Source organism: Corvus cornix, chromosome 1, assembly GCF_000738735.6.
Source record: "Corvus cornix cornix isolate S_Up_H32 chromosome 1, ASM73873v5, whole genome shotgun sequence".
NCBI classification, from domain to species: Eukaryota; Metazoa; Chordata; class Aves; order Passeriformes; family Corvidae; genus Corvus; species Corvus cornix.
Window position 1 is genome coordinate 15,834,882 of NC_046332.1, and position 18,931 is coordinate 15,853,812.

General features: G+C 40.3%; 1 protein-coding gene across 4 annotated transcripts in view; it reads left to right on the forward strand.

Annotated features, from left to right (window-relative positions):
* Window positions 1-18,931, forward strand: part of UVRAG (UV radiation resistance associated) — a 100,266-nt gene that overhangs the window by 35,573 nt on the left and 45,762 nt on the right. For 3 of the 4 annotated variants that reach the window (XM_039556847.1, XM_019283881.3, XM_039556858.1), the window contains exons 7-12: window positions 3,242-3,347; window positions 5,211-5,337; window positions 6,225-6,309; window positions 6,786-6,873; window positions 7,379-7,502; window positions 9,551-9,716. In XM_039556847.1, the coding sequence (XP_039412781.1) occupies window positions 3,242-3,347; window positions 5,211-5,337; window positions 6,225-6,309; window positions 6,786-6,873; window positions 7,379-7,502; window positions 9,551-9,716 (696 nt within the window). The remainder of the gene's footprint in view (window positions 1-3,241; window positions 3,348-5,210; window positions 5,338-6,224; window positions 6,310-6,785; window positions 6,874-7,378; window positions 7,503-9,550; window positions 9,717-18,931) is intronic. The other variant, XM_039556853.1, reaches the window with a different exon arrangement.

The window sequence follows — 18,931 nt, forward strand, 5'->3', positions numbered from 1 at the left end:
GTGCTGGGCCTTTGTAGATCAAGTAGGGATGCAGCTTTGTTGGTCTTAGCTTATAATACATGGATTATGCTTTTAAAGTATCCAGCTGTCTTCTGAACTGTCAAAGGAAGGGAGAGTGTTTTGTGTCTTCTTTATCTCCCCCATCTCAGAAAGCAGGTGCTATGGGAATGGAAGTAGAACAGCAGCATTGTGGATCTCCACCTCCAGTCAGTCTTAGGATGCTCAGGAATTTTAATGTCTGCTTTGTTTTCCGGTTCTTTCCCAGGCAGCAGCATGGAACTAGTCTGATGTTGGACAACTGCACAGCAGCTCTCAGGGCCCCAAGCAACAGCAGTAAATCTGTCACACTTCACGTTCCAATTGCTCTGCTTCTGGCTGACCGTGGCTGTGAGCTGCTGCACACAATGGATGACAACACTGTTGGCTAAACTATCCCTTTAAAAAGTCTGGAGTTTCTGCTGTAACTGGCTTGGCTTTCCCAGTTGCTGGAGGAAATTTGGTAGCAGGCCAGTGGCCTCTTCACGCCCTCAACTACCTTTTAAAGTGCTACGGAAGTGCTAATTTTAGTAAAATATATTAAAAAATAAAGTCTTGAGCAATGTAGGAAGAATCCCACGTTTGCTGATGGCACATAGGTGATACCATCAGTTGACTCATTGTTAGCAGTTACTAAACCAAGCAGGACTGTGCTCAAAGCACAGCTTGTGCTGATATTAAGCTGTAGCATTGGACCTGCATTTAGCCTAGAAATGGAAACAAGATGTGATCAGTTAGGGTTGAAGTTTCTCTCTGTTCATTTTGTATAAGTTTTAATCCAGATTTATTGCCTCAGTTTGCTGATCTCCATTGGTGCAATCATAATTGCTTCCACCAAAGTCTGCTTGTGCAGAAGTGATGGACAAAATTTCCGTGTTGGCATTCTTATAGCTTAGTTTGTGTTCCCCTTGTTGGATGACCAAAGATTTCCACGTGCGGACTTTTTTTTGGCTGAGAAAAAGATTTCTGTTAATAGTCGCTGCTTTTGTGACATGAAGTCCCTAAAATTTAAATCTTGGAAGATTTAACTTTGGATGTGATCATTACCATTTTAAAGTTCTTAGAACAACAGTGGATGTACCGGGATTGAGTCAACCAGTATCAGTCATTTTTCTGTCTTGAAGTGTAAATGGCCCTATTTGGCATCAAGGCAGCAAAGTTTAACTGTGCAAGAAATGAGGGGATGATGCTTGGCTTAAAAAGAAATCAATTTCTTATTAAAACCAGATTTTATTGCTGAGTTATTTTGTATAGCAGTTTTTATATGTTAGGAATATGTATTTAGATACTTGTTCAATTGGGTGAATCAGTATTCCATTGTATGTATTGTTTAGAGAAGTCAGTCTCAGTAGATGTTTGTTCCTTATCCTTTGGGCATGGGTAGGAGAACTTAGTTACTACACAGTTTGTAGATTGTTAATGGGTATTGATCAAATCACTGTGAGGAATTCACATGGCAAATGACCTTTCTAACAATTTCTCCGTTATGTAAATACTCTTTCAATGACTAGATCACCTTCCAGGAGGTTTTGCTGCCTAAATGGAGTGTTGTGAAAACTTGTAAGACTTTCTTTTAATCACCTAATGGACTAAATCGAGAATATTCTTCCAGTGTTAAATTACATAAAGAGGAAGGGGAAATGTCACTCAGTTATTACTCTTTACCTAAGAGTTTTAGCTTGGCTTTCTTATGTGTAGAAAGAAAACATGCCAGACTTTCAGAAAGAGACAAGTTGGAAAGTGGAAGTAGAAAACTTAGATCCTGTTGGATGACGTGACAGCAGAGCTCTGAGTGATGTTCAGGATGGTCAGGAAACCTTGGCTTTGACCTGCCTAGCAATGTGTTCCATAGCCAACAGCCTCAGGATGCATTCATGAAGGTGGGAGGTGTAAGAAGTAGTTCCCAGTAGGATCAGGGTTTCCAGGAGATCTCAGTTCTTCATTAGGTGTGTTAGACCAAGCCCATGGGTGATGCAGTACTCTTGGTCTCAGCAGTCTTAGCCCCCTCCCACCCCCTCAGCAGCCAGCAGAAATGTGTTGCTTGATATGGGGTAGGGTATAGCTGCCCCTGACCAGCTCTGTGTCTGCTGGTGCTATGAGCAATTTCAGAAACTCTAGAGAAACCAAAGAAATCACTTTGATTTTTGTTTTAAATTATGCTATTACTGGTGTTCAGGAGAAGCAACCGTATGAAGGAACTAAAGGCATCTGGTGACTTAAATGTATTCATTTAGAGTTACAACATGTAAAAGTCCTAAATCACAAGATCTTGTTTATTAATATTACTAGCACTGTTTGTTTCCATGTATAACTCCTCTCTTTTTCTAATAAATACATTAATTTCTACTCCATGTTAATTTTAAGAAAGATGTTCATGTCTCTCTTAGACCTGGTTCTGCCATCTTTTTTCTCTGCCTGTTTTTTTTTTTTCCAATAAATATGGCAAATAATTGGTTTTCTCTCTTCACCCTGAAGCCAGTGCTAACAATCAGTAACATATCATTATCTTTTCATGCTTCAAACGTGATTCAGTTAAGAAACCTCTATTTTTGCTACAGAAGGGCCCATAGCATAGTGGGAGATAGTGAAGAATGTTTCATGTTCTTGGCTGGGGTAGCTGTGTGTTAGCTAAAGGATACTTGCACTTTTTCTAAAGCTGGCCTGTGTTAACAATGCTTGTGTGTATCTATTTTCATGTTAATGGTGATTTAACCAAATGAAATACCTGTAATTACATGCTCTCTCACCTGCAGCCTGATCAGCATCGGTTGAATTGAAAAATTGAAGAGGAGATTTTGATATTTGATTGAATTTAAAGACTTGGTGGTTTTCTTCATAAACTATGCAAGTTATCACAGAATGATTTGGGGTTTTGGGACCTTAAAGCTCATCCGGTTCCAACCCCCTGCCATGGGCAGGGGCACCTTGCACTAGAACAGGTTGCTCCAAGTCCTGTCCAATGGAGCCTTGAACACTTCCAGGGATGAGGCAGCCACAGCTTCTCTGGGCAACCTGTGCTAGGGCCTCACCACCCTCACAGGGAGGATTTTCTTCTCAATATCCAGTCTAAACCTGCCTTCTTTATGCTTCCTCATTTGATGTTTTGAAATGGAAGCTGATAGTCCGAGTCTGCATTCCTGCTGCTGGTTTTGAGCTGTTTGCACATGTGGGGAACCTTTATCACAGCTGTAACTTCTCCTTGCAGGCTCCACAGAGCTCAGTGTGCAATTAAACAGACTCAGGTAACTGTTCAGAAAATAGGAAGGGAGATTGAAGAAAAGCTGAGATGTACATCTACAAGGAATGAACTGGTATGTTTGATTTATTAAAACCTTATTGTATGGGCTTTCTGAAGCATCTGACTGATGTCTTGACCGTAAGCTTGGGGTTTTTTTTAACACTTGAAATCTTCCTTTACACCTGTCATTTCAAATGGAAACTCATCTGAGAGCTGTGTAAGGTCATGAATTTGAGTTGTGTGTGTTACTCGGATTGCTAAATTGGTTATCCTGTTTTTACCTTTATTTTGTACAATCATGCTATCAAAGCGTAAACTTTGCCCAGTGCACGAAAGAGGTCTTTCAGCGAAAACAAACTTCTAATGATTTATATGAAACTTGTCAGGAACCTGTGGTGGATTTAGAGTGAGGTGAGTCTACTGACTGTATCTTCTTGCACCCTGACTCCCTTTGGATGAACAGAATTCATGCAAATGCTGTTACTCAAGTGACATATTCGTTTTAAGCAGAAATTGTACTAGATCTTACAATGGCTTTTGACAATTTGTTTTGCCTGCTCTCCTCCTTTTTCCAGAGAAGTCTGTTGGCATTAGTTTCTGCTTTCTGTTCAGGAAAGCTGATCTTGGTTCAAAGCAATGAGTTGACAGAACAGGAGTGGTTTGTGGTGACTTCATTATGTTGGTACTCACTGGTATGTGTCTGGTGCCTTGTACAGGGAAGGGCACATTTGCAGTGTGAAGTTAATTTATTGCTGTAAAGCAGATTCTGGGTCGAGAGTACTCAGCTAAGTTCCAAAAGTGTTGAACTAGTTCAAGGATTTGACAAAATGGAAAAAATGGGAACTTATTTACCCACTGTAATTATTTACCCCTGTAGATGAAGAGGTGAAGAAGTCACCTTCCGTAAGGGGCAATATAAAATCTCCTGTGAGTCATTCCAGCCCGGAGCTTCTTTGCCTTCTGCTGGTATTTTGACTGTTTAACCATCGTCTTGTCAGTTACGGATATCCTTGTCCCTCCTTGCAAAGGCTTTTCATTTTTAAATATCTGAGAGCAAAACTGTATCATACAATCGTAGTATGTTTTTGGTTGGAAGGGACCTTAAAGATCATCCAGTTCCAACCACCTGCCATAGGCAGGGATACCTTCCGTTAGACTAGGCTGCTCCAAGCTCTGTCCAACCTGGCCTTGAGTACTTCCGGGCATGGGGCAGCCACAGGTTCTGTGGGCAACCTGTGCCAGGGCCTCAGCACCCTCACAGCCAAGAATTTCGTTCCCAGTATCCCATCTAACCCCGCCTTCTGGCAGTTTGAAGCCATTCCCCCTTTTCCTGGCATTTCGGGCCCTTGTCCAAACTCCCTCTCCGGCTTTCTTGGACCACTGGCAGGGGCTCTGAGGTCTCCCTGGAGCCTTTTCTGTTCTCCAGGCTGAACACTCTCTCAGCTATTTCTTTGTATCCTCTTATTCTCATCATCTTGAAGCTGGGAATTGAATCTAACAGTGCAGCTTGAACATCTCCAGCCTTTTTCCAGCTCCTGCCTCCACTTTGTATAGACTTCTTACTGCTCACCTTCCCTCTTGCTGGTGAGCCCTTTGCTAGGGAATGAATGCTCGTCCTGCTGCTAGTGCTCTGCTGTCAATTTTTATGTCCTGCTGAAGCACCTCTCTTAATTTTTGCTCTGGGCTCAAGAGAGGAGATGCATCCCACAGGAGGAACAAGCACTGTGGCACACAGCTGAGTTGCTTTCCTTCCAAAGCAGCAAAATGATTAAAGTCTTTGGGAATCCGTTTCCTGTGGTAATCTATGAACTCAGTTCTTAGTCAGGCAGGTGCTAGTCTTGTCCTGTTTTTTCCTTCCCTCCTATCACCTTTTTATGAAACTGCTTCTGTGCAGAGAAACTTTTTTTTTTTTTTAAATCTGTATTTCTTCCCACAGAAAAAGGAGAGTGAATGTTTACAGTTGAAGATCTTGGTGCTACGTAATGAACTGGAGAGACAGAAGAAGGCCCTTGGTCAAGAAGTAGCCTTGTTGCATAAGCAAAAAAGTACTTTGCTTGACAGAGGTAAGTGTAGAAACCTTAGCCTAGTTTTTGACCAAAATGAAAGTGCTGGTTTCTCTTCTATTTTTATTGTCTGGCTCTAATGTGCTTGTGTTTTTTCTTCATCTGAAATTTGCAGCCAAGTGTAATTTCTTCCCTCTCTCTGTTATACTGAGTTTTAGACAGTGATTTCTGGTATCTTGTCTCTAAATAACTTCTTACTATGACACCTCTCCAAAGCAATCTTAAATCTGTGTTTAACTGACATTTTATGAGAAAATCAGAACTACAGTGTAGTACAGTAAACATTGCCATGATAAAGGGACTTCATAATGTCATGAGAGAAGTTTCTGTACCTGTGATTTTGATTCCATTTTAAGTGTTAGAAGACAAAAATCCCTCGTAATATTTTGATATGTAAGTGAGAGATGAAATGCTCAGTTATCTTCTTATCATCCTTTACCAGGCAAGTCTCCTATAGTGAAATGCTGTATCACTACCTCTTTGGAGGTCACCAACTACATACGTGTCTGATCTTACTGCAGGATTTTTTGTTTTCAGTACTTAGCTGAGTCTAAGAATGATGGTTTTTACTATGTACTTTATTCTGGCTATGCAAGTGTTAAGACCATATAACTGGATTACTGCACTGTGTGATTGTGAGAGGAATAGGTATTAAAGGAGGATGAAATCTGATGGGTTGTATTTGGCTGGTGAATGGTGTGTAGTGGATGAAGACAGGTGCTCCTCCTGTGCTGGCATTCTCTAGTTTGGGACCATAATATGGAAAATGGGCCGGTAAGAATAAATGGAGGATTATTGCCAGCATTCTGTCAGTATCTACTTTTTAAACTTTGGATAACTAAGAAAATACTTTATTTTTCTTTTTCCTGATTCCTCGTGTTGCTTAGAAAATGCATTTGGGACCGAATACCAGAAACTTGAAGAGCATAATGAATCTCTCCATGAATTAAGAAAGGAATGCACTGCTAAGAGGTAAAAAGACCTGTGTTTGTTCTGTAACTGGAAAAAAAAGACAGGGTTGAGAGTAGGCCATTGAAAATGGGACTTCTGGCACCAAATTCTTCCTCATGTTGCCCTGAAACTTTTTTTAAGACATCCCTGCTACAATTTGTAGATATCTAAAGTGATAATTACCAGTGGCAAGCCTAGAAGAGAAGAAACAGATGCTTGGTTGTATGTGTAGACTCTGATAGGACTTTTAGGTCTGTTTTAGTGTAACACAGTTTTGTAACCCCTGATTCTTGCAGTCAAAATATGTCTATAATGTATGGTACACCTGAAAACAAAAATGAGTTTTGTGTGCAGTATTATTTTTTTGGGTGGATTTACCTAACTTTTTGGAGGATAGGAACTGATCATTGGAAAGCTGCAGAAGGGATATGACAACTTAATACCTTTCTGTGGAGCTTTTGAAGAAAATAATGATTTTGGAATCTCTTTCCCCAAAGAGAACAGTTTTTGAAGACAAATGCCCAGCAGGCTATTCGATGCAAGCAGTTGCTGTCGGAGCTATCCTACATCTACCCTATTGATTTGGTATGTTTTCAACATCCTAACAATCTGCTCGATGTGAAATGGACTTCCTATTTATTATACTGTAAGCAAATGTCATGCTTTGTTTGTGATAGAATCTTCTCTTTGCTCATCCTGTTTATTTCAGCTTTTTCTTACATTTGGCCCTTAGATTACAAACTTTACAGGGAGGCAACTTATGCCAGCACCTCTTACACAGTCTCCTCTATAAAAATAGAATAACTATAATTTAATGGATGTTTTCCATTTTGTGTACAATTACATAAAGTAACCCTGATAGTAGGCTAGCTGAGTGCACAGAAACATGTTAAAATGTTGAGCTTCAAAATCTTTTATATAACAAATTAATATGAAGCTCCTCACCCTTTAAAAATTTGCATTTATTTTCTGAACTATGTGAGATGTGGATTAAAATACTGTGTCAGTCACTCTAAGTTTAGTTGAATATTTAGGGGTTTTTTTATTTTTATTTTATTGTTTGTTAGCTTTGTTGTTGTGTTTCATGCAGGTTTTTGTGTTCTGGATGTTATTGTTCCAGTCTCACTTTCCGCTGTTGATTTTAAATTTACAGAATAACCAAAAGGATTACTTTGTTTGTGGAGTCAAGCTTCCTAATTCTGAAGACTTTCAAGGTAGCCGCATATGCTTAATGTAGTTGTTACATTTAATGCTGCTGCTAAACTTCGTAAAATTAAGAAAACTGGTAGCAATAGCTTGGAGTCCAAATTTTTGACGAGAAAGATCTAGACTAGAAGAAAACTTAGGAATCATTTATTGCTACTTCCTAGCTAAAGCAAAGGAGGTTTCTGTTGACTCTTAGTAAAGCACGTCTGTGTTCTAAGACTCCATATTGAAACACTGGAGCAGGTTACGTAGAGAGGCAGGGGAGTCTCCATCCTTGGGGATGCTCAGAACCCAGATGGATACAGTCCTGGGTAACCTGTTGTGGGCAAACTGCTCTAACCCGGAGGTGAGGACTGTGCCATTCCCAGAGGTGCCTTCCAAACTCAGTGATTCTGGAAAATATTAGTGTCTGACCTAAAATTCCATTGGAGCTGCCTTTAGTCCATAAATCTTGGCGGGGCAACAGGCATGAAGCCCCATTTGGTTTGCTGTAGTTGCTGGTGAACTTGCCAAATAAATACCTTGCAAAAAAAGACTTTGAACCTATCTGACGGTATGGAGTACATTGCAAGTGACCTTCTACTTTAACTGTCAACCCTCATCCTACTGCAGAAGCAAATATATCCTGTGCCTGCCTGTATAAAAGTTGCACAGGTAACTGCATGCATTCATCTACAAATGTTTGACGTGAACTGGAAATTCATTAAAATCCCCCTGAGGATTTCTTGCCCCCAGTACTTGTTCACTCTGGTTTCTTGAGCGAAAACCTCCATTAATTGTCTAACTCTTTAAAACCACCCCATAGTAATTAACTTGTACTAATAATATGTATATCGGATGCTAGAATATTGGAGGAGTAATCTTTAAAACAAATTAATTTGTCAGTAGGACAAAAATCAGTCTATTGCTTTGTTTCCCGGATTGCACTAAATGTGGTAATGAACTCAGTTTGCTAACTCTCGAGGAATCAGTGGTGTGCCATCTTCTGGCCCATTTTCAGTTTCCTGGTATTAATTCATTGCAAAAGAATTACTAATTCTTTCTCCAAGTCTCTAGAAATATTGTATTTTGAGGAAGAAGTACTAAGCATTCAATTTAGTGAAATAGGCAGTTAAATTTGAAACCCAGCTGTCTGGCAGGGGTCTTATCTCAGACTCAGTAGATACTATTTTTTAAAAAATCAGGCGTCTGAAGGATAAAAAAAAAAAAAATCCCTAAAAAGCCAGTTTTGCTGCGAATTTTGAAGCTTTTTTACAAAATCCATTCTGAAAGAGGTGTAACTTAAATATGTATAGCATGATAGGCTCTGTCATGAGCTCAGTAGGGTTGTTGAATATCATTATAAGCTTTCTTGAAGGTCCTCTGTTTCGCTGGTTTCATGGATACATCAGAAGGGATGAGTATTATGCTGTTTGTATCCCTTAAAAAGAATTAAAAATAAAGAAAAGAGAAAGGAAAAGCCTTTATATAGCCAAAAGATGTAGTTTGAATCGCAAAACCTATGTGTATTCCTGGCAGGTGAAGCTTAAGGTTGAAATCTTAAATATCAAATTGAAAATGTTACTTTAAAACAATGGGTTAATCTTAAGTTTTTCCAATTATTGGCAGAGAACAGAGTTCATAGCTTGGGGTTGGTGTCTCTCTAACTGATCTCACTCGTGAATAAAGTTAAGGAAAATGCAGATTTGCCCTGATCCCACGCAGACGTGTCAAATCCATCTAGAGAAATGCAGAAAGCTTAATACTTGAACTTTTGTCTTGGGAATTTTGTTTTGCTTTTCCCATCTCTTCTTTACTCTCCCCCATCCAGGCAGTGTAGCTTTGAAAGTAAAATTTGCAGAACAAGCCATCACTCATTTTCTGTGCCTGGTCACAAGAGGCAAACACAACACAGTGAAGTGCAAACACTTGCAAAGCCCTCCAAAATGACTCCAGGCCTCCTGTTCTTGAGTTCTGACTTCTGAGAGCTGCATTAATTGTCATTCTCTGAGCAATAAAGATGAATATTAGGTTTCAGTGAATACAATTAATAATGGAATCTTTTCATCGTTGACAGCAAAAGATGATGGAAGCATTGCTGTTGCCCTGGGCTATACCGCTCACCTGGTTTCCATGATATCCTTCTTCTTACAAGTGCCACTCAGGTATCCTATAATTCACAAGGGCTCCCGGTCTACAATCAAAGATAATATCAATGACAAACTGACGGAGAAAGAGCGAGAGTGAGTATGTTATAAACACACTGATGTACTTTGTTCAAAACAACAAATCAACACCAAAAAAACCCACCTTAAACAGTTTTGGGTAGTCTGAGGTGATATGGAATTTGAAGTTACTGTTTTCAGTAGCCGTGGAACAGTCGTTGAGTTTCTCTTGTTGGAATTCTGGAATGCAATAGAGTAACTCAGCTTTGTTATTCTGGGTCTGTTGGCACATATATGGGTTTAATTTGGTATCCAGTAATGCTAGAAAAACTTAAATAGTGTTTTTTAGTGTTTCATGAGTTTTGGCTTCTGTTTGGAAAACTTGCCTTCCGTGTTTTGCTACTGGCTATGGGAATGAACTGCAGATACCAAGTGTAGCCTCACTGGAGAGCTGCTGCTAGTGCTGGAGTAGTGGTTGATAAGTGGGAGAAAACAAATAGCTTTCTTTTAACACAGAATTTTTTAATCAATTGAAAAAGCACAGTAACCTGCTGCCTACTATAAATCAACTGAATATTCAGTATAGAGCTTTTCATTTGTTCTGTAATCACTGTCTTTGAACATGTAGCTACACTGTTATTGTTTTCCTTCTAGGAAACTATCTTGCTGTCTTTAAATTCACTCCCTGAATGTCTTCTGCGTTTTGGAACTTTGCCTATTTTCCCGCTGTCTTTGCACCTGTGTGCTCTAATATGAAATTAGTGGCAATTATTGGTTAAGGTTCACTTTGTTGCCTGAAGCCACTGAATTCCCAGGAACTGAACACTGACCATCGGTGGAAGGCCAACTGCTCCATTCAGTGGCACTGGCACAGTTTGCCCAGAGAGTTTATGGACTACCCATCCCTGGAAGTGTTCAAGGTCGGGTTGGATGGGGCTTGGAGCAACCTGGTCTAGTTGATGGTGTCCCTGCCCTGGCAGGGGCTTGTGTTGAAATGAGCTTGAAGACCCTTAACAACTCAAACCATTCTGGGATACTGTGACCCTGTATGTTTATAGGTGGCTGCAGTCAGGCTTGCAGCGCCAATAACTTCGTTTTTCCACAAAAGTTTGAAAAAGGAGCAAAGGAAATGACTGAGGAGAAATGAACTTTTGGAAAGTAGTTGACTCTCTTGACAGGAAGCTGTGAAAAGGCAAATTCTTCTCTTTGGAAATATGCAGTCAAAAGTATTACAACATTTTAACTAATTCCTCATAATCCAAATCAAGATGAAAGGGTTTTATTGTGCCTAGTTGACAGGATTGGGATGCTTGAAAGTGTCTGATTTCTCTTTGAAGGTTAGTGACTTTTGGCAGGACAGGCAAGGTAATTTGCTTTAAAATTTAAACTTGCTGAGGTCTTCCTGTTTTGACAACATAAAATACAACTATGAATCTTAACCAGTAATTGCCACTAATTCTGTAATTATGTCTTGTAAAGTAGTTTTGATACCATTTTAATAACTTATCCACACACACTTCCTTAGGTACCTTAATAGAACATTGACCTGTTTTGCTTCAGTGTAGTTCTTGAAGCAGATGGTCATACTCCTGCCTGTACATCACTTTGAAAAGAGTTGCAAACTAGAACATCTGTATATTGAAAACAAATTTCAGAGTAGTAGAGGTCCTTGTGTGTGGCTGTATAAAGATTAATTCAATTTCCTGTTCTCTCAGACAGATTGGAAAGTTTAGTCCTTCATGCTACAGCCTTCCAAGCTCTTGTGACTTAATACTTGAGTTCACAACAGATTCCTGAAAAGGAGAAAGTTTAGCTAAATATTATAATCCCTGTTGGGCTATTTACCTGTGTTGTGCAAGATTTTTTCAGGATTAGCTCCTGCTGGAGATCTTACCTTCCCAGCTATTGGAGAAACAATCCTATCAACCCCAAGGTCTTACGACAGCTGCCTTAAATTGCAGTTTTCTTTCTGATAGATCATTTTTCTCCCTTGCTCCTTATTATGTTGAGCACAGCAGTTAAACATGCATTATTAAATTTCTTTATTTCAGTCACCTGTCCTTTAGCAGCTTTTCAAACTCCAACATAAATTATTGAGTAATTGCAGTGAGGTAATCTCTATATTTGATCTTTACTATAACACATAGCGTTCTCATTATTGATTAGGTTAAATATTTTACTTGGCTTTTTTTTATTGCAGGGTGTTGGAGGTTAGGATTTTTCTTGGTTTTTTTTTTTTTCTCTCAGGAAATTTTTCTCCCATTTATTGCCTAAGAGATGGGAACGATGGATACTTAAGAGAGACAAAAGATGTGGCCAGAATGGGGGAGGGGTTGCAATTTGCTACTATCTCGTAGCTGGGGGTTTTTCTCTTGGGAAATGCACAGATACCGTGAGAATTGGCTGGGGGTCAGGGGCTGGGCTCAGCTCTCTCACTCTCTCTCTCAGGATTGGAGTGGAGACACCTGTGGTTTTGGTGTTGGACTGCTGTTGCCTGGGGGATTCGTTGCCTCTGCGGAGTTTTTTGTCCTTCACTGCTTCTCCTTTCTGGGGGTGAGCCTCTGCTCAAAAGAGCAGCTGTTGAAGTGGAACCTTTTCAACACCCGGCCTCACTGGGAAGTGCAGCCTGACCCCTCTCTGAAAGGAGTGTCTCCTGGCTGCTTGTGGAAGCCTGGCTTCCGCTGCCCTGCCCTGATGTTTTCTGCCAGTGCTTCGGGCTTTTTTGCTACACTTTTTACTCTACAATTGGTATCCACCCGGAGCCCTGTGGCTGCTGTCACTGCTTCGGAGTTTTTGCTACACTTTGTTTTGCCGCCCCGGGTGTGCTTGTCTCTGCTGTTCAGCCTGCTGCTCTGAGGTTCCTGCTATGTGAAAAGCTACAATCCATTTTGCTATCCAGAGTGGCCCTGTGACTGGCTCTTTCCCAGGAGTTTGCAAAGGGAGCCCCTTTTCTCTCTCTCCTCCGGGCTGAGGCGCCCTTAACCATGTGGAGAGGTGGCCGAGCTCGCGCCACAGCGCCCCCTGCAGGCGCGGGGAACCATCGCGCCGGCCCTGCCCAGCTGGGGGCCACCAGCGCCCCCTGCCGGCTGTGAGCAGAACTGCACCGAGGGGGAAAGGGCCCGACAGCCGAGAGAGGCTGGCACTGGGCTCCTGGTTCTGTTTGTGGTTGCTGCTGGTGGTGCTGTTTGTTTGTCTTGTTATACATATATATTTTAGTAAAGAACCGTTATTCCTTTTCCTGTATCTTTACCTGAAAGCTCCTTAATTTTGAAGTTACAATAATTTGGAGGGAAGGGGTTCATATTTTCCATCCCAGGAAGGTTCTCGCCTTCCTTGGCAGACGCCTGTCCTTAAAACCAAGACACAGGGTTTCTCCAAGATCCTTATTAGGAGTTTCTAGAAATTGTTCGTTGGGGTTTCACTTGAGCAAATTCATAAGTACAGGTGTTTGTTTTTAAAGTTAAACTGTATAAAGGTGTTAACTACACTTTCAAGTTTCTCTACCAACTTTTCTAAGCCCTCCTGTTGAGCTGGTTAAATATTTTGAGAGCTTTCACAAGGTAAGTAACTTCTGGGAAATGCTTCATTTGATTCAGATTGGTTTACTTGCATGATCCAGGTCACTGGTCACTTCTATGAGGACCTTGAGAATTTTCAATTTTTTCTGCTACAATAACTGTTATATTGGGACTTTGAAGTAGGAGGCTGTGGTGAGAATTTAGCACTTGTCTGACCACAGTACTGAATGTAGAATGAAGTATAGAGTGACTGCCAGTAGCATATAGTATATGGTCAGCCTTGTAGTTGTAGGGATATTAGTGTTTATAATTTGTTCGATAACTGTTCCCCTTTTGTATTCCAAAACCTAATTTTGGTACTACCAAAATGCTCTTAAGTTTTCTCCCATGATGTCTATTTTCATGACTTTTTGAATTACCACACTAAGGCAAGAATCTAATTTTTACTAAATTTCTCATTAATTCACTTCTTCCCTGGTCCCTTTTAGCATCTCCAGAGTGCATGCAGTATGTAGGAAATAAGAATTCTCTGAAGTTCTGGAGTCTGAAAGATTTCAAAGCAATGAGTGCACTTTGAGTTGGTTTGCAGAAGATGCCGTGTTTGGCAGGAGTGTTGACCTGCTGGAGGGGGCAGGAAGTCTCTGTTGAGGGATCTGGACAGGCTGCATTGGTAGGACAAGGCCAGTTGTATGAGGTTCAAGAAGGCCAAGGGTTGTATCCTGCCCTTGGGTCACCACAACCCCATGGAACGCTGCAGTCTTGGGGCAGAGTGGCTGGAAAGCTGGGGAGGGCCCTGGGGGTGCTGATCGACAGTGGCTGAACATGAGCCCAGGTGTCCCCAGGTGGTCAAGAGGCCAATGGCACATGGCCTGTACCAGCAGTGGTGTGGCATCAGGCCCAGGGCAGTGGCTGTCCCCCTGTGCCAGGTACTGGTGAGGCACCTCCAATCCTGAGTCTCTCCCAACAAGAATGACATTGAGGAGCTGGAACATGCCCAGAGAAGGGGACAGAGATGGGGAAGGGTCTGGAGCACCAGGAGAGGCTGAAGGAGCTGGCTAAGCTCAGGCTGGAGAAAAGGAGGTGCGGAGGGGACCTTTTCACTCTCTACAACTCCACAGGAGGGTGCAGCCAGGTGGGGGTTTCTGTTCCCAGGTAACAAATGACAGAATGAGAGGAAACAGCCTCAAATTGTGCCAGAGAAGTTTTAGGTTGGATATTAGGAAACATTTCTTCTTTGATAATGTTGTCCAGCCCTGGTACAGTCTGGTACAGGGGTAGAGTCAACATCCCTGGAAGGATTTAAAAGCCATGTGGATGTGGCACTTGAACATAGGTTAGTAGTGGCCTTGGCAGTGCTGGACGAGGGGTTGGGTTTGGGATGTTCTTAGAGATCTAAGAACCTTAATGATTCTATGATTCTATTGATATGTAACTCCCAAATTTAAGCTACTTAGACAGCAACATGTTTCTCTCTTCAGTGATGAACAAGCATGTTTGCAGAATAAATCACCTAAATTCTTTGGCACTGTTCTGGTGGAACTGAAACCTAACACTTCATCACATGCTCAGCAACATAGTGAGAATGCTGAGATGAAACTATTTCTGATATGTTCTGGTACTGTGTCTCTCAAGCCCTGTATTTAATGCTTCTGTTAGTCTGCTCCCAGATTTTTAATAAAGAATGGCTCCCAGTTTAGGGCAAAATAGGGATTGTTATGTCTGGAGTGAGACATACTTTGTGACATTCTCTGTGTTGGTGTTGCTGCTCATGTTATGGTATTTTTTAATATAAACAGCTTGGAAATATATATGTATCCCTCTAAGAAAAAAAAAAAAGTTTTTTTAAGTTTAATCACCTCTCAGGTATGCTTTGTATATCTGGACAAGTGAAATGCACATTCAGACCAGTTATTTATGTTGAACTTTTGCACTGTCATTCCTACTATGTCTCTTAAAAGATTTTCAAGGACTCTTAACTTCCCTGCTAGGTAACTTGGAACTGGAAGCCGTTTCAAGAAATAGTTTTACTAACATTATTTCTCTGTAATAATAGTACAGAGAAATCAAATAGTACACACAATCTGACTGATGCTACAACTTCTTCCCACCAAAATGTGTTAAGGGAGGACTAGTAGGAGCAGTAGTATGAAAGTGGCCACCTCAGTGTCATACTTCAGGTTGGGGAAAAAAATGAAAGGGAAGAAAATGGCATCAATGCCTAAAAAGGTTTTATATTTAAAAGGTAGCAAGAACGTTGTCATTTGCAAGCATATCTACTGGAGCACTTAAAGACATTGCAGAGTTGTCTGATCTCCAGGAAGGGCTATTTTTTTTGTCATATGTTTAAATATTGAACTTGTTGCTATTCAATGTTATAAAGGTCAAAAGTAAATATAAAATTTAAAGGTAATGAAACAGGACCTGGACTGTCATGGAAGAAACCTGATCTAGTCTGGCGCATTTTTTGCAGGAATATTTGACATTAGTTGATCTGAGGTAACAGTAAACAACTGCAAAGGTTTCCTTGGCATTTTGTAGTTTATAGAAAGATTTTTTTTTTCTTTCACTCTGCCTGACAAATACAGACAGCAAAGGCCAAATGGTTCAAACAGCTACCATGCAAGTCTTGGGCATATGCATTGAGGCATCTGACATCTTTGCAGTTGTTTTATTACTTTGATGTACCTCAGGAACCAAAAGTTGTATGAAATGATATAAGGGGGAGTGAAATTGAGGATGCTACCTTGGGTTACTTGTCCTGTCTAAATACCTTCTGTTGTCATTAAAATAAGAAACATCTGTCTGTTGCCATACTGGGTCCTCATAGAAAACAGGATCAAAATACAACTGAATAATAATAGTAACTAAAGGGGATAGGTTTGTTCCTGAAGTAATTTCCTGGAAAGTATTTCTATGATGTGGAGTTATACCTCAAATTTGTCTTTTTCTGCAGCTCAGCTTGATCATTATTGAGCACCTCAAGCATGCCAGAAAATTGCAGTGATTAGTCAGTTTTTGTCTTGATGTTTGATTTCTCTAGGTGCTGATACTTTAAAGGCTAGTTTGATTTCATTGCTGTAGCCCTTGTGGGAAGGGCAAATGTATAAATAAAAAAAAACAGGTCACCCTCCACTGGGATGGTGCAGACTTGTTGCAACTGAAGAGTGTATCAAGCATGAACCACAGGTGCCCTTCTTGGGTCTTCAGAGTGGTTCTGGATTCCTTAAGGTTGCAAAGCATTGAGTAAGTTTATCCTAACACAGCTAAAGTTGATGTACAAGGTCTGCAGCACCTTTCCGTGTGGGGAATGTTGATGTATCTCCACAGTTTATTGACTGAACCTTGAACTCAAACCTTAACAGACTGGATTACTCCAGTTTAGGGTGCTTTTCATTAGTTTAGGGAAACAAATTCCAGAGAAGGAGAAATTCAGGTTAAGTAAGTCAAGCAGGACATATTTTGAATCTGCACATACTCAAGCAGTTATTTTTGGTACAATGGTGTGTTTTAGACCTACTCATTTGCATTCTCAGGAAAACTGAGCAGTGTGTGGTTTGTTGTGTGTGGTTCACACAGTGTTAAACTATGAAAACTGAGTTACTGACAGTGGAAGTTCTGATGTAAGAAATTTCAGGCGTCTGAATAAAGCAAAGATACAGGATTCCTTGCCAGTTCTGCTCCAAAACTGCCTCCAAATTATCTTTCTCAATGCATTATCTTTAATGTCTTTTAAGTGTGGCAAGGTGGATTTGTGAATAAGTGGAGATAAGTGTTGCTGAACTGGCCTATGGATAATTTTGGTGCATTTGCAATCCACTTGTTAAATGAGCATAATTATAATAACAACCATGACAGTGATCCTCCTTATTGTGTCCTTACTCCAGTTTGGAAGAATGGGAAAATCAGGATTTCAGCTGCAGTAGACTTAGTACAACACCACTAAAGTGGTTATTGCTCTGTGCCTGGTAATAGATAAGTTACTTGCAAACAAAGCAGTCTGAAAAATCACAACACAAGCATGTGAAGAATTAACTTTTCACCGATGTTAAGATTTTCCAGCTCAATTGAGAAGTCTTTAATCATATTTGGTATTTCGGCTGAGATAATGAAATGGCAGCTTTGGGAAGAAATCTTGGCAAACTTAGATGGAGGGAGATGGTTGCTTGAGAACTCTAATAGCTATCAAAGAAAAGTTGATTCTTTGGGGTAGATTGAGTGTGTGTTAAGGGTTTAGCGTATTGCTTAAAGAATGCTTTTTGCCATGAACTTATCTTGAACTGTATTTTTACATTCTACAATTCTTGAGGATATTTAGCCAGAATCCTGGCTTATTTGATTCTTGATTAGCAAAATAATGCTTTTGCCTTCATTGAGTCAGCAGATATTGCTGTGTATAGATTAAGAATTAGATCAGGTGTTGTTTAATAAATTTAGATACTGTTAACACTGTTTCTGGGAACTAGAAGTTTTTACATGCTCCTGGCCAGTCTGAGAAAGCAGATTTTGTTTACTGCAGTAGATGAGACCACTGACCCCAGACATCTGAGACCAGCTGAGAAATGTTTCTGTGAAGACATACTAGTCTTAATTTACTCCCATTGGAACACTATGCTCCTGTTGAGATTTTTTTTTTTTCAAAACATTACTTCATTTTTTTAAATAAGCAGGGACTTGAAGAGTCTTCTAGTTAAAAGTGATCCTTCAGTGGCAGTGAGATTTAAAGTTCTGACAGCAAGGTTGTCTGCTCTGTCCTTAGAGATAGTCCATGTGTTCTGACATCCATTGTGGCTTGTATGGTGCAAGCCTCAAATCCAAGCTGAAATATGTCATGGGAATGCCCAATTTACAAAAAGCCATCAGTGTCACTGGCTCCATGGATTCTTTTCTGTGGTTTTGAGGTGTTAGAAATGATTTGCTGAAGCAATAGAATGATACCCTCTTGTACAAAGTGGTGACTGTCTTTTCAGGAACTGCCTGACTTTCATAATCTGGGTCTTTGTTTTTATTTTCTCTCCAAAGTCTGTACATATTGGAGCTATCGTGCATTCCCCAGGAGCAATGTCACAGCAGTTACACTTGTCACAGAAAGATGCTTCTGCTTTTGATTATTATCATCTAAACTGTTCAGAAAAGCATTTTGAAAATACATTTCATAAACTAATGTTTTCTTTTCCTAGTAAACTAATTATCTATGTATTGTACAAAGCTTGAATGGGGATATGCTTTTTCCTTATGGCACTCTGTATTTTTGTCATCAAATTTGTTTTAAAAGTGTAGCTTTTTCTGTTAAGTAGGAACTCAAAACCATATAGTATTTGAATTTTCTTATGATTTGTAACTCATAATGTTAACAGATGTCTTAATCTGTAATTACAAGCAAAATGCATGCTTGTAATCCTTTTCTCTGCCTTTTAATTTAATTTTGGGTCTTCTGTGGAAGATCTGTGCAGTCTCTGCTCTGAAGCTGATAGAGCTGTGGTGCAGCTTATCTGAGAAGGAAACAGGTTTTAAAGCTATGCAGCCAAAGCTTCTTGCGCCTTGATCTTCAGGTGGAGTGCTAAGATGTTGGGAATGCTGGATATTTTGGTGCTTGTGGCTCTTGAGCAGCCTATTTGTCCTGGTATTTGATTTGAGGTGTCCTGGGGAATTGTGATTTCAAGTGAGCTGTCTGGACAGCGGTGGTCCTTCTCACTTAAAAGGCTTTCAGGGTTTAATTTCTCCTGGTTCAGAGAAGCCCCAGGACTTAAAAATAACACAGGCTTACTCCTCTGGATA